Below are 16,245 nucleotides of genomic sequence, written 5' to 3' on the forward strand. Positions count from 1 at the left end.
TATAATTACAGGTTTCAGTTAGCTATATGTCCTTTGAATCACGGTGCAAATTTATCACTCTCTTTCGATACTTATGCCAGTATCGGTTTTGATTGGTTTTCTTATGATGTTGAGCTAAATAGTTATCAAATGTACCAGGATTCTAGCTAAGAACGCCAGACGCGCGTTTCGTCTACATAGAACTCTTCAGTGACACGCATATTAAAAAATATTTATAAAGCCAAACAAGTACAAAGGGGAAGAGCATTGAGGATCCAAAATTCCAAAAGTTGTGCCAAATACGGCTAAAGTAATCTATGTCTGGGGATTATTTTTTTTTTAAAACCTTGTAAAAAGAGTAACAGGAAAATAAACTCATCATAGATACAGAAGCATGTGTATGATAGGAGGATAAAGTAAATACGGAATATATTTAGTTATTCATCGAAAACGTATTGCTTCATATTGTGTTACTTATGATTCTTAGATGAAAGATTAAACTTTTTTACTATATAGTTTCAGAAAGAATAAATAATGCTACATAAATTATATATACAAAAATTTCGGGTAGTGTGCTATTCGAGTTTCATCGAGTTTCCGTGCGTTTAAAATTACTATATGAATTTACAGAAAACGATTTAGTATTTATAGTAAGACATAGCGTACCATCGGACAAATAAATCATTGTAACGGTTTCATTATTCTAATTAAATTTTCAATAAACAATGACTCCGTTTGTAATGAAAGAGAGATTTGGGTTCGAACCTTTTAAGATATCTGGAGAACTGAATAATTATAAATTTATTTAATGATTAACTATAAGTGTGAAACCGAATACGTATACATGTGTTGATTTGACGAAGCAAGCATATAAAGTGTGCGAATAAAATCCTCATTTAGTTTAAAAACAGTAAAAACAACCTATTAGTGTTGTATAATTTGTTTGTTGTGCATGTCACGTACATTTTTAACTGAAACAATCATTCGCAAGCAAAGAAGCACAAGTCTAATCTGTGAATGTGGCTTGTCATTAGTACTTATAGAATAGGACAATTGCAGTTTTAGCGTGATTTGTTTGTGCAATATTGAAACGGAGAGTAACCAATAACCATCACAGATAATATAAGCATAGCAAACAATTCGTGAATATTTATACTATAATGCTAATAAAATGCGATAGCTTAACAAAACATTAAACTCTACACATCTTATGAATGAATAACAAATGGTTTCTTTGCTTTAGTATGAATGCAATAATATTTAGGATATATACATCACTGATACGAATAGGTGTAGACAGCCGCATATCATATACAACAGTAGACTATGGAAAATATGCATAAGATATCAGAGGGACATCCAACTCAAGTCGACAATAAAATAGCAACGTCATAGCTAAAAACGACAAACAGACAAGCAATATTTCACTAAAACAATATCTCTGAATCATTGAGCTTCAAATAAAACTATTAAATAATAAACTATATCATGTATATCGAACAAACTGATTAATAAAAACTCAATAACAAATAGCTGATTATACATCACCGTCAAAGATGAAAGTTCACAAAAGAAAGGGAAAAAACTGTCCTGTTTCGTATGAAACTTATTATATGATCTTTGATTTACAAAAAAGCATAAGACACATTTGATGGTCGAAGACGTCTCTTTGTTGGATTATCAATCGCTCAGCAGTCCACTTTATCTCCGAAACAACATTAATATTAGCCAGCAAAACCCTTACTTCTTTGTTTATCTTTTTTTGCAAATTAGTATGGCGTTCATTATCACTGAACTAGTATATATTTGTTTACGGGCCAGCTGAAGGACGCCTCCGGTTGTGGGAAATTCTCGCTACATTGAAGAACTGTTGGTGACCTTCTGCTGTTGCTTTTGCTATGGTCGGGTTGTTGTCTCTTTGACACATTACCCATTTCCATTCTCAATTTTAGGTCCAATCAGTATTTATTGCAAAAAGAAAACAACACATACTGAGGAAAATGCAACAAGGCAACCTCTCACTTGTATGACAGTCGCGTCAAATGCCGTTATATTGACAACGATGCATGAATAAAACAAACAGAAATATTTGATATATAAAGGCAACAGTGGTTTACAACTGATCGAGTTTCATAAATCGATAAAACTCGGGTTACAAACTAAAACTGGGGGATATAAAATATAAAAGGAAAACAACGACTCAACAGAAACACTAAAATGCTACACACACAGAAACGACTTATAATAAACAAAGGATAAAATAATGTACATTACTGAATAAGGAATTATGAATACTAAAGTAGTATCCGAAGGCACTTAAAAAGGGGAGATAATCGATAAAAAAATTTGGTAGTCGAGTGGTTGGGAATCTGTCAAAAACATTTAACATCACTGGGTCGATACCTCTGCTGGTGGACTATCAGTTCCCGAGGGTATCATCAGCTCAGTTGTCAGTACATCGATACGACATGATTAAACAAACGTTTCATAAATTGTCCATTTATAAATTAAGAAATTATTAAGAAAATTAAAGTAAGGTTTCAACTCCCTCAGGCAAAGATGGCTTTAGATGAATTGGACTATTTATTTTAGGTATTTTTAACATATATATAGCTCTTCAACGGTTCCTGTACTTATACATCTTCGGATTTCAAATGTTTGGCTTTCAGCGTTCCTGATGAAGATAAACCCAGAAAAGCGCTTCGGACACAAGAAATTATTAATCGTGTTGCTTTCAATTATTTTTTTGGAATATAAGTATTCATGTTAACAAAAGAGAGAGTTTATTTGTAATGTTAAATTTCCTAGTCTGTATCCGTCATAAATTAAACGTAATCAGATTTTTAAAGACTCTATTTATCTTAGTAGTCATTGAATTGATAACACAGTCGTTCAATTTTTAGTATTTATCCATCTGAATGAAACTAAATGAAAAGCTTGTAAATAATTTAGAGTTTCATCTAGTCGATATAAAGGAAATTCAAATGTTATTAAAATGTGTTTCAGGTTAATGACATACTTATCACTACATCTTGTTATTAACGTACATGAAAGTTTGATGTCTCTTTGTCTATCTTTATCCTTAGGAATGGAAATATCTAACAGAAGGACAACATTATTATCAAACGATTCCCTTTATAGTAGAAAAACTCATTCAGTTGATACAAAATGAGCATAACTGAAAAAAGTTGTAAGAAATAAAAAAAAAAAACAATAATCATTGTGAATTTTATTGTTATGTGGTTATGAGGTATAATCTTACAAACTCTGGTGAAGAATTTTATATTTATTCCTGTAGTATATAGGGTTGTTTTCAGCTAGTCATACCACGTTTTTAAATTCTTACTTAGTGTTATTTTTATTTATTTCCCCTCCATTTCACATTAATTAAAAATAAACTCATCATATATAATAGGATTAAATTTAGTATTTACGCCAGATGCGCTTTTCGTCTACAAAAAAAACCATCAGTGACGCTCGAATCCAAAAAAGTTTAAAAGGCCAAATAAAATACGAAGTTAAAGAGCATTGAGGACCAAGATTCATAAACGTTTTGCCAAATACAGCCAATGTAATCTATTCATGATGTCGAAAAGCCTTGGTATTACTAAAACTCTAAAGTGTTGTAAAAAGTAAAATCACAAAAATACTGAACTTAGAGGAAAAATAATTCGGAAAATCCATAATCACATGGAAAAATCAAATAACAAAACGCATAAAAAACGAATGAACAAGAACTGCCATATTCCTGACTTGGTACAGGCATTTTCAATTCTAGAAAATTGTGGATTAAACGGGGTTTTAATGCGCTAACACTCTTACATTGATGACAGTCTAAACAGTTAATTTATAGATATCACTATATCAATGATACTTGTGCTGACGACTGGGCTAGTGATACTCAAGCCATATATATATATATATATATATATTTCTATGTTAAAAGGTACCTGAAAAAAAGATGTGTAATTGCCTACTTACCTAAATATACTTTACATTTAGTACTTAACCATGTTAACACTGTTAAAATATTTTTGCTCGTATGTGCTCATCCGAGACATGCATGTTCCACTATATTATATCATTTTTAAAAACAGTTGTTGATACTTGAATTATACCTTGAACATGTAATATGAAGTGAGAATGTTGCTCAATCCTCTTCATATCTTAATGAATGAAATATATTTAAAATCCAAATACTACGTTCATGATATATGGGCAGCATCCATTGTACAGATAATCATTTCAATATCAATTGTATGTATACAGCTACAGTCATTCAAATATGTTTTATAATCAAAAGTAAAAAAAAGAAAACTTCGAAGAAATTTCAAAACGAAAAGTCCATAATCAAATGGAAAAAATAAATGTTCAAACACATCTACAAATGGATAATGAATGAGTACAGGAATTTTCTGATGTAAGGAAGGGAGTTTAAACCGGGTTTTAAAGCAAGCTTAACAATAATAAACGCATGCAAATAACCAGAGTATGCACTCGGTCAACATTCAGGATTGGACAATTTTAAAGTGGAAATAGTTAAAGAATGTTAGTGATGTCTTAAAAAATTATTACTTACAATGCGATTTATTTTTTCATGCCTGTTCAATCTATTTGATTTATCAACTTTTTTCATTTTGAATATCACGCATTGCATAAACTAACTTCTTCATTGATAAGTAATGATGAATGAATCACTTGAAAATGGCTTATTTTCTAGACAAAGTTTGCAAACCTTAACAAGGCAAATTGTTAACCCATACTTCCATTCCTAATAGATTATAGACAAGATCCATTAAAACGCCACCAATAAAAAATTACATGTCATCTTAAACGTGACGTAATCCCTCGATAGAACAGCTTTCTTTGTAAAACAAATTGATGGTTAAACTTTACAAAAGTAATATAGAATATCTGGAGAGTTCTAAAGAATATTATTTGCTTTTGAATTTAGAAAATAATATGATTCTGCTGTACAGCCTTTGGATGGTGTAAACTTCCCCAAAACATTATAGTGTAATGGTGTATGGCATATGGTGCAATGCTAGAAGATGTATGGTTTAAAAGTGTAACGTGTATGGTCTAATGGCACAGGGTGTATAGTGTAAGGGCACAAGATGCATGGTGTATTATGATTGGTGTAATGATGTACGGTGTTAGTGGGATATTTATTCCATATAAGGACTGTTTTATTCTATTTTAGCTAGAAGAGGATTTTAACTTAGATAATGACAAAAATGAAATATTACCAAAACGGAAATAGCATGGCCGTACAGTAACGTAAAAAACGTTAGTTGCGTATCTACACGTCATTAAAGGTTCTGGTTGACAGCTGCTTTATTGACTGTCTTTCAATGCTCTGGTGATTAAACACACATGACACTATAGAATACTCTCGTAAAATGTTGAAAAAATCCTGATATGACATTCTACTAATCAAGTTAGCTTATCGATTACAAACCCAGAGTCAAAAGTTTAAAAAATTGTTAAGTTTCGCTGTTTAATTCTGCCAAAGATTTAACATTCCGCCACATGAAATTGTAGTCATCGGTTTCGGTTAATCTTAGAAATCTGATAAAATTGTTGTCCCTCTGCATCTGGCTTGTCCTGGTTCATTTGATAAGTATTGTAGTTTAAACTTATTCCAAAGCTCCCTGTCGAGATGAATTCTGGTTATATGATGTTCTAAATATTCTGAGATGACTGGATTCTGTTATAACATTAGCATCAATCGGTTTCGATACATGGTCTGTTTCATTTTTTAGCTTATCAGATGACAAGCTTTATCAAATAATTTAAGTCCCGATTTACGTGTATAATCGTTTGTGGTGTAATACCGATATACAGTAGTTTTTGGTGGGGTTCGTGTTGTTTATTCTTTAGTTTTCTATGTTGTGTCATGTGTACTATTGTTTGTCTGTTTGTCTTTTTCATTTTTAGCCATGGCGTTATCAGTTTGTTTTATGATTTATGAGTTTGACTGTCCCTTTGGTACATTTCGTCCCTCTTTTACAACTATTGTTCAATAGTCATCAATCGATAAAGCTAATTTTTTTAGTCATAACGATTTGGTTTCGATCTATGAGTTAAAATGTCCTTCTGGTATCTTTCGCCTCGCTTTTTATCTCTCACGGGTAGAAAGAGAATTAGAAATCGATACTATGTTATTATCAATTTGGTTTTCATTTAATGAAATAGTTAACAAAAATAGCAAAAAACCTATTGAACATTTACTTTCGGCGTTTTCAATTGTATTTTTATCACATTGTAACGCACAAAACTAAATTTAAAACCTTTTTTATTTTACATCTATGGGTGTTGCAAAACAGACAACAACGTTTACTCATTGGCAAAAGTGAACGTGTCTTTCTTATGCGATCGTCAATGAAAATATGCAAATCCTTTGTCCTAAGAGTATTAAAGTCGTTTTACCCGATATTATATGCATATTTATACAATTTACTTCTTGGTTTAATCTATTATCTGTAGCGCGTTAACGTTTTTGTCACAATTCTGAATGATACTACAATTATGATCCATAGATATTCATATCTTTTCTAAATAGATTTGAATAACATGGGCAGTTAATAATTCCTCAAAGTATGACCATAAAGATTTTTGTCGTATTTGTGACGACTAGATAAAACAAATCAAAGACAATATCGACTAATAAAGATACCGAATTCATAGATGTATTCTTAAAACGATAATTTGTTATTTGGTTGTTTGTTTAGAGCTTCTTGCAAATCTGAAAAGTCATTCCCATAGTTGTAATCAACTCAACAAAAGATTTGCTGTCAACACCATATATAAAGTTAGTCCAGTCAATCATCTTTTTTTCATTTTCTGTTTTAAATATTAACAGCTTATTTTTTCATTTTACTTTTCATATTTGTTTAGATACTTAAAACTACACATCAATGAAATACAACAAAACTCTTTGAATTTTGTAAAAGATATTCACAGTAATCTTTTTTTTATAAAATGTTTTAAAAATCATTTGAGTTCGTAAATTAAAAAAAAACGCGAATAAATGTTTGATTCAAATGCTCAAATGTAGAAATACGTGCATGCAACCTTTTTTTTCTCTTTTTTTACAAATTCATTTTGATATTAAACATCTATCTAGGGACATCTTCGTTTGAAATTAATGGACAGACTTAATGGAAGCAGTTCAATAATATCGAGTTTTTTTTATTAAAAAATATCTGCAAAATGTATGATGTATAAAGATACTTTTATCAAATCCCAAAATCAAAATTACGAGTATACAAATAGGTGAAACTTTTCTACATGGATAATATCAATATTAAAGTTTTTTGGGGGAAACTAATTAAAATGTTTGAGGTCGATTAAACCTTAAAACTATCATACAGATATAATTTATTGCAATTAGCTTTAGTTTGTAAAAAAAAACTCGTATTGGAAAAATGTATTGGAAACTTAGTTTAACCAACAATCATTCTTTTTTTATTAATTCCTTTTTTATCTAAGATTGTTTATAACTTTTCCTTCATACTATTCTGCTCCAAAATGATATTGCTTAAAATGGTTCAAGAGATTTACAAAACACTTGATGTGCAAATAATATTAGTGGGTGTCATATACACGGCACACCTAATTTTAGATTTGTGTAAAAGAATATCATGAGAATAATCCTTCGAAATAAAAACTATAGATATATTTTTATTTTCATTTTGATATTAACATGATGATTTAAGCCATCATGATTATTTAATTAACTTATATGGAAAGGTTTATACATAACGCTTTAAACAGCAGTGCGACTATATAATCGTTGTACTAAAGTACGCCGTTCGATTGGATGTTCGGAATCTTGGATTGAGGTATTGATCTATATTAATATATCTATATTACATCAATGTGTTAAATCATTTCTTTGAAAATGTTGTTTCAGAGTCTACTAGTATTGTTTTTATCAATGCCATGTTACCATGCCACAAAGACTTTGTATGTTGCCGGATTGTTAGAAATGTCCGATCATTGGTGGAGTAAATATGCCAATTTCTTGCCTACTTTGTTCCAATCCGCTGCGGACGAAATATTTAATCGAACGGACATTTTGGACGGATATGAATTAAGATTTGTATATGGCGATACCAAGGTAAGACACATTAAATTTCCCAGAAGGCTATATTATGTATGTATGTGCCTGTCTGAAGTCAGGAGTCTGTAATTCAGTAGTTTTTGTTTGTAATACAGAATTTATTTTCGTTAATATTTTGTATATTTATTATGCCGTAAGTTGTTTCGTTGATTTTTTTTTTACATTTGGGATTTCGAGGCGTTTTGTATCTGAATTTATGGTGTGAGCTTTATTTTGCTCATTTGTGACCTATAGCTGTTAATTTCTGTGTCATTTGGGTATTTTGTGGAGATTTGTCTTACTGGCAGTCATACCGCATCTAGTTTTTATATAACACAATTTCTCTAATTCTATGGAAATTTATCCCTTTTCGAACCCATTGTATAAAAAAATTTAATCAACGTGTGGTTGCTGGTGATCTCAGAAGATCATTGGATGATTTTGAGGGTCATGACCTTTTTGGCTGACTGGATGAACCAAAATATGATAACAGGTGTTAATGAAATTGACAACTTCGTGCAATGTAAAGGGCACTCGAAGGGGATTTTCGGTAAACAAAAAAAAGAAAATGTCTTTTTAATCATTAGAGAAATAGATTCTTACATAGTTACTCGTGGATTATCGGATTTATCCAATCTCGATAGTTAAATTATAAATTTTAAAGTACTCGCCGAGGCGGCTCGAACTTTAAAATTGATAATTTAACTATCTCGATTGGATAAATCCGATAATCCACTGGTATCAATGTAAGAATCTATATATAACGTTATCAGATTTATTATCATATAACCATCGACAAATCGTCTATGGAATGATGTCTTAATGAGAGGTTTACCCGGTTTTCTTCACAAATGAAGTTCCTTCAAGTAGGTCTGAAAATTTTACTGAGCGTTATCAAGTTATTTTGTATCTTCTTAGGTTCTGTCATGATTTTTTTTAAGTAGGTCATTCACATGGCAAAGTAAACGTTTAATGGATTGGTATTTTTTCTAGGTCCTTTTTGGTCATTAAGATCTACAACTGCCTCGGTATTTATACATCAATCAGTTCCAAATATTCGGATGAAGGCATACAAAAAAGGCGCACCAAACACATGACTTTTTTAACGTGTTATGGTCATTTTCTTTATGCGATAAAATCATCAAACATCAAACTGTTCATTAAATGAATCGACCTCGGTTTTAGTTTGTTACCCATATTTGTTTTATCAGCGGTATACTATTGTGGCCTTATTTAACTATTACATGTTAATTTGTGAACATTTTTTCATGTTCGAAATAAAATAGGAATACAACGTGTTGCGATTCCGACAATAATAAACAGAATGTTATAAGTAATAGCTATGTTAAGATACAAACGATACTATAGTTATTAGGAAAATTGTTGTTATTTCCAAAATATGTTTGTCATAACGTATAAAACACATTTTAATAGTAGAAATGTATCAAAACAAATACGCAAACACCAAAGGAATGGAATACACGGAAGGTTAACATAATATCAACAGAAGTAAATCAAGTACCAGAAGGTGTATGTTTAACTGAGTATGATTTTACGAATATTGGTTTATATCAAGATAAAGTACTATAGTCATTACAAAATATTCTATCAGCTGGCTTAAACAAACAAATATGTAAAAAATAATCTCTATTTTGAAGCAAGAAACTTCAGTAAAAGATATCTCTAGATATTAAAATGGTACTATAGAAATAATTAACAATATATAGATTCAGACCTATGATAACGTTGGATAAAACCGCAATTTTTATATGTGTGCATTTAAAACAAAATTCGTTGTAGAAGGGTCTAAATACGGCACAAACAACATTTTCCAAAAAAAACATCAAGTGAAAAAGTATATTTTAACAAAACGCATTTGATGTTCTTTAACCCTGCTGACTGCCATTGGCGATTGCCAAATGAATTGATCGAAAGATGTAACAAAGTGGATCTTAATATAAATTTAATACTTGACATAACAATAAACTTGTGGCAAAGATAATATGCCACAACATGAGGTGCAAGCAATTTTTTGGTACACCAGATCCGGATTTCGACAATAAATGTCTCTTTAGTAATGTTATATATATGTAAATATTTAGTTACTCAGATTGTCTTTGATTAATCTTACGTATTCATGGGTGGTTAAAAAAGAAATCTTGACGTGTTTGGTACATTCTCCAACAATTACAAAATCCTTTACAGATTGATTAATGCGATTTTGTATCTGTTTATCTTTTACAACATTTTAATAGCCTTCAATTGGAATGAAAAATGAACTAATTCCCATGTGTTCTTAAAAAAACAAATTACGTTGAATGATAGTAGATATTATTTTCCATTGTGCCTTCGTTATTACAGTTTATGTTGTCTCGCGTGCAGTGCATATGAACGGAATACATTATTCATTGTTTCATATGGTTAAGTTTGATATAGTCTATAAGCTACAACATTCTCGTTATCAGTTATTGATTTATTATAATCAACAATTTGTTGAATAAGTTGTGCAAGAAGCAAGAAGATCACTAGAAGTATGGCAAAAACTAAGAAATGTGTAAACTAAAAACGTAGAACAAAATAATTTATGGATAGAAATACCAATACGCAATGCTACTTTGCGAGACAAGACTGTTAAAATCCAACATCCACTTGACACAACAGCTTCGCATCTTTCATTCATAGTTCCATTAAATTAATTGACATAAAGATTGGAAACAATATCAATGGTTATATCACGTTTGTATACTGGGAGAGAAGTCTTATAAAGAGTTTAAATTACGTAAGTATATCATCTGGTGATACCGCCAGACCCGTGTCTTGTGTAATTTCTTTATTTATCAAAATTACATATTGTAATTACAAAATACAGTATATCTTATTTTTTTGACTATTTTTACCAGAATTTTTTACATTGAATACAATAGAGTATCTTGAATTTTCCAATCTAGCCTACACAAAGGGACTATAAACCATTCAATTATCGCACGCAATACCCTTCACTCAAATGTACATATACCATTGATCATTGACCAATATTATATTTCTTTAAACCTTAATAATGTCTTACAGATTTATCAGTATAATCGCTAACCAGTTGCTGTCACTTACAGCTAAATAATTTCATTACCGTTCATTCGTTTCGATAATGAGATTTTTACATTGGATGAAAGATTTAACTGCTTTAGAATTTTTGAGATTTATAGAAATTAAACGTACCATATGATATTTACGGTATACTTGTATGCATTGCATTTTGAAAGCAGACAGCCATATTATAAAATCATTCACCTTTTTTTGTCTTGATTGTATTCTTGATTTTAGCTTCTATCATCAAACTGTGAATAGCGAAACCCTCAGTTGAAAGATTCTCAGCAGAAGCATTGGTTTTTTACCGATAAAGATACATGTTTGTATTACGTTTTAGATTTCAAATCTGTTGTTCTCGATTATAATGCAAGAGACATTAATGATTGAAGTGCACATCTGGTGAAATATATTTAATACTGAAAATGATATATACTTAAATTTTGGGCTCATATTTTTCTTATACAAATATTAGCTTAATGATATTTGCAGCATGATTCACTGAAGAATAATTAATATGTATTTTCATTTTCTAAATAGATGCAGGCAAATGAAAGTTTAACGTTACGGACTTTTGAAAGAAAATTAATTTGTCTCTGAATTATAATGGCGATATCTGTCGGACAAAAGCGCAGAACGGACTAAAATATCATCATTATCATTATCATTTTAACTTTTAAATGTGTTATTTTTCTGTATCGAAAACTCTCCCTTTTTTCGTGCAGAGGAAATTCAAAACGGAAATTCATGATCAAATGGCATAATCAAAAGCATAGACTATCATTTATTTTTCTATTTTATCATTACACAGATTTTTAATTGTTTCTCCCTTTTGTTGAATTATGTAATGCTTCCGATGTCTTCTGCGTTTGTGTGCTAAATGGACAACAATATTGAAAATGATTTTCAGTCATTCGTTGTGTATTTCTTCTTTTACATATCAGATTTATTTGAGATTCAATTTATCATATATCTTATTAACTTCTTCGTTTCAAAGGTCATCTTTGACAAGCATAAATAAAGATTCATCGAAAAAATAAATGTCATAAATTTGTGAAAAGATGGAAAAGACACGACACTTCAATTTCTTCAGTTCTAAAAGGTTAATTCTGAAAACGTTCAGTTTATGTAAGCAGCTAATTCGAATGTAATAAAAAAGAGGCTTATTTCTGAAACAAAAGTATAATATTAGAACTGTACTGAACAAAAGGCTTTTAAACTAAACTTTTTGCACTGATAAATGCGTGGCGTTCATTTTAAAAGTTGACTGTCATCGATTCTTTCAAATCATTTTTTATCTGTAAAACCATTTATATAAAATCATATTTGTATTTGGTCGTTTTATTTTGATGGCGTTAGATTTTACTTCCAGTTAATGTATAATTATTTTCTTTTAATCATTAAAACCATATAAGTCATAATTGTTCTAAAATATTTCGCTCATATTTTATCATAACCTTCGAGGCAAATTATGATCGATATTGTCCATTAAGAATTATTATCTGGTAGTGCAAGGTTACAGACAGCTTCTCTAGAGGAACATAGATTGTCGAAATGCACAAAAAATAGCATATTTATTTATGCATTAGATTTCATAATGGGAGTTCATATAATTACGATTCTCACCCAATCGCATTATTCGTATTAATAAAAACATGCATATCGCAATAATTTCTGAATTTACTGTATTAAAAATAATCACCTAATGGTAACATGGATTGATATTAAAAGGGTTTCAACAACATTATTCGTTCTAACTGAAAAATAGCAATTCGTGTGTTCTTCCGATTCAAACTTTTATGATAACGATTTCTGATTTTTTTGTGCCGAGGGAAAAAACTATAATTACAAACCTGTCGTCTTCACTATCGGTATATCAACTTGCAAGGCGATGACAGTTTATTTTTGATTTATGAGTTTGACTGTGCCTCTGGTATCTTTCGTCCCTCTTTTGCAACTGATATCATATTTTAAATTGAAATGTGTAACAACACAACGGGTGTAACTAGTGGATCAGGAACTGCATACCCTTCCGAGGCATTTGCTCGCCTCTAATAATGGGGAGGTTAGTTTTGCTAAATATTTGATTTTCCGTGAGTTATGTGGACTGTTTATCGTCTTTTGGACTCTTTTATTATCTGCAGTTGTGTTTTCAGCCTTTTTACTTTTCGTGATACTTGTTATCTACTACCATTTTTTAACATCACACAAACTCAATCGAATACTCGTTCGTTTGGAGTTGTACCCTTATATATAGTATCATGGAATTGTCTGTATACTCCGGTTTATTGACGTTTGTTTTTGTTGCACGTCAGTGTTTCTGTTGTTATGTTGTTTTGCTCTTGTATTTGAAATGTTTCCCTCAGGTTTAGATTGAAACCCGGATTTATTTTCTCTCAATGCATTTATGACTTTTGAACAGCGGAATACTACTGTTGTCTTTATTAACCGTTTGTTATTAAACGAAAGGCATGTCATGCAAGTACAAAATAAGTGGACCACATAATTATATAAAAACATTTTCAAAACGTCCATTACGCAGGATTTGTTCGATATGCACTTTAATCAGCCTACTCCAAAGTTCTGTAGAAAAACAAAATTAAATATTTATATCTTAAATCAGATTTCAATTGAACACCTTTGATATAATTGATGTGTCTCGTTTCTCATAATTTCACCCCTTCATCATCGTACTAGATGTTTATCAATTTCAAGTACCGTTTTCCAAATGTCAACAGAGGCATAAATTACATACGATATCCACCAACAGAAGTTTTCTGATGTTTGAATTTGTCAATACATCTATAAAAATCAAGAAAAACATTCTGTTATGAGCACACAGTAAGCTTTCAATAGTAATCTTAATGTCACGGTCCATGTGTAAAAGATGCAAAAATACACTCAAATATAGGTTTTTATCTGTTAAAGAGAATAACCAATATGTGGTTGTCTGAACGTGAAATTAAAAATACCAAAATGTATTGGCAAAAGTGTATACAACATTTCATCTTTAGGAAGGTTTTGCATTAGTTCAGCTTCATATTGTTTAAAAACAATATCTAACCTATACAAATACGAACTGTTTGGTGGAATATCAATTCACGAAAATCGACAAATAGTTCATTTAAAATGGCACTTTCAAATCGATTCCTTCACATATATCTGTATATGTATTTTAAAAAATATGGAATAGAAGAGATGCGGAGTATACTAAACAGGCATATTCAAACTCAAAGTCGGAGACCAAAAAGAGGAACGAACGATACCAAACAGGCATATGCAAACTCAAAGTCGGTACCAAAAAAGGAGGGACGACAGATACTAAACAGGCATTTTTAAACTCAAAGTCGGAGACAAACTGACAAAGACATGTAAAATCATAAACACGACTAGATAAAAAAACAACAGGTTACCAAACACAACAACCAAAACTGAAGACTTAACTCCAACAAAATATGGACAATTCCCCCGTTCAGCTCTGTCATATGCATGAGTATAGTTGCACATATCATACATTTGACAAACAGTGATTTTGGCATACAACTTGAAATTGTATCGCTATTTTTAAAACACAAATGATGTCCCCACCTGACCATGGGAACTTATAGATTTAACACTATGTATGATGAAGTTAAAGATGTAATTGTAGGAGGAGATGGCCGGAAAAAATCAAAATCCTATGGTCATGTACACCTTCTACATAAAAGTAAAGTTGTATCTCCAAAACTGTAGGAGGAGATAGCCGGACAAGCCATGACCTCTATGCTGATAGTCCAAAAAAAAATGACAACCTGTCATTATTTCAAAAATATTTGCCAAAAAAAATCAAAAATATTTGCAAAAAAATTCTAAAATATTTGCAAAAAATCAAAATTCTATGGCTATGCACATCTTCAAAAGGGGGCCAAAGATACCAAAGGGACAGTCAAACTCATTAATTGGACAAAGCCTTCACTAAAAATGAAAAGGACAAACAGACAAACAATAGTACACTTGACACAACATAAAAAACTAAAGAATAAACAACACAAACCCCACCAAAAACTAGGGGTGATCTCAGGTGCTCCGGAAGGGTAAGCAGATCCTGCTCCACATGCTCGAAATGTGTATGAACATCCTACAAAATATCAAAGTTATATCTCCAAAACTGTATGAGGACATGGCTGGACAAACCATAAACTCTTGATGCAGGTAGTACAAAACAAATAAATATGTTCAAACTACCTGTTATTTCCAGATAATTTGAAAAAAAATCCTGTGGCCATACACACCTTCTTGATGTGTATGACTATCCTACAAAATATTAAAGTTGTACCTCTAAAATTAACGGAGGAGATAGCCTGACAAACAATGTATCCTAATCCGGACGGACGGACAAATGGACGGAATAACGGACGCACGGACAGACGGATAAACGGACGGATAGACGGACGGAGAGGGATAAATTAATATGCTAACCTGACATTGTCAAACATATAAAAGTACGAAAATACTATAACGTTTCGTTTTTGATATACAATATTTCACCATTTTCTTAAGAAATACTCTAAATATAATCACATGTGTTTTGCAATCCTCATGAATGGCTTATTGTGAATTAGGACGTCATACAACGTATTATGAAGACAAAGGTTCAAATTATTAAGTACTGATAACTGTATATTTAAAGCATGTTATGAAGATATATTGGAGAGTTTATTCACAAAACACAATGACAAACCGAATTGGGCATGTTCAGTCAAATATATTTTATATAGATATGAATTTCATGATGTATGGCTAAAACAAAGAGTAATTGATATATTTATACATGATTTAAAACATGGAATGAAAGATACAATAATCATTTGTTTATTGCTGATTTTTTTTTTTTTTTTAAATGCATCAAAATGTATTCTTTATAGACATGATAGATATATATATGGTACAGATATACTGCAATTTTATTGAGATAGACCTGTTTATCAAATATATAAATTTACAATGTGACAGAACTTAATAATTTACGTAATTTTTTGTTTAATATTGAAAAAAATCATAATATGTAGTTGTATTAATTATCTATCATATGAATT

General features: G+C 30.7%; 1 protein-coding gene across 1 annotated transcript in view; it reads left to right on the top strand.

The window, feature by feature from the left end:
* Positions 1-7,940: 7,940 nt before the first annotated feature.
* The window catches only part of LOC134683541 (gamma-aminobutyric acid type B receptor subunit 2-like), a 37,946-nt gene continuing 29,641 nt past the window's right edge, over positions 7,941-16,245 (top strand). The window contains exon 1 of the mRNA XM_063542853.1: positions 7,941-8,104. Coding sequence (XP_063398923.1) covers positions 7,973-8,104 — 132 coding nt within the window. The 5' untranslated portion in view covers positions 7,941-7,972. The remainder of the gene's footprint in view (positions 8,105-16,245) is intronic.

This window comes from Mytilus trossulus, chromosome 9, assembly GCF_036588685.1.
Source record: "Mytilus trossulus isolate FHL-02 chromosome 9, PNRI_Mtr1.1.1.hap1, whole genome shotgun sequence".
Taxonomy (NCBI): Eukaryota; Metazoa; Mollusca; class Bivalvia; order Mytilida; family Mytilidae; genus Mytilus; species Mytilus trossulus.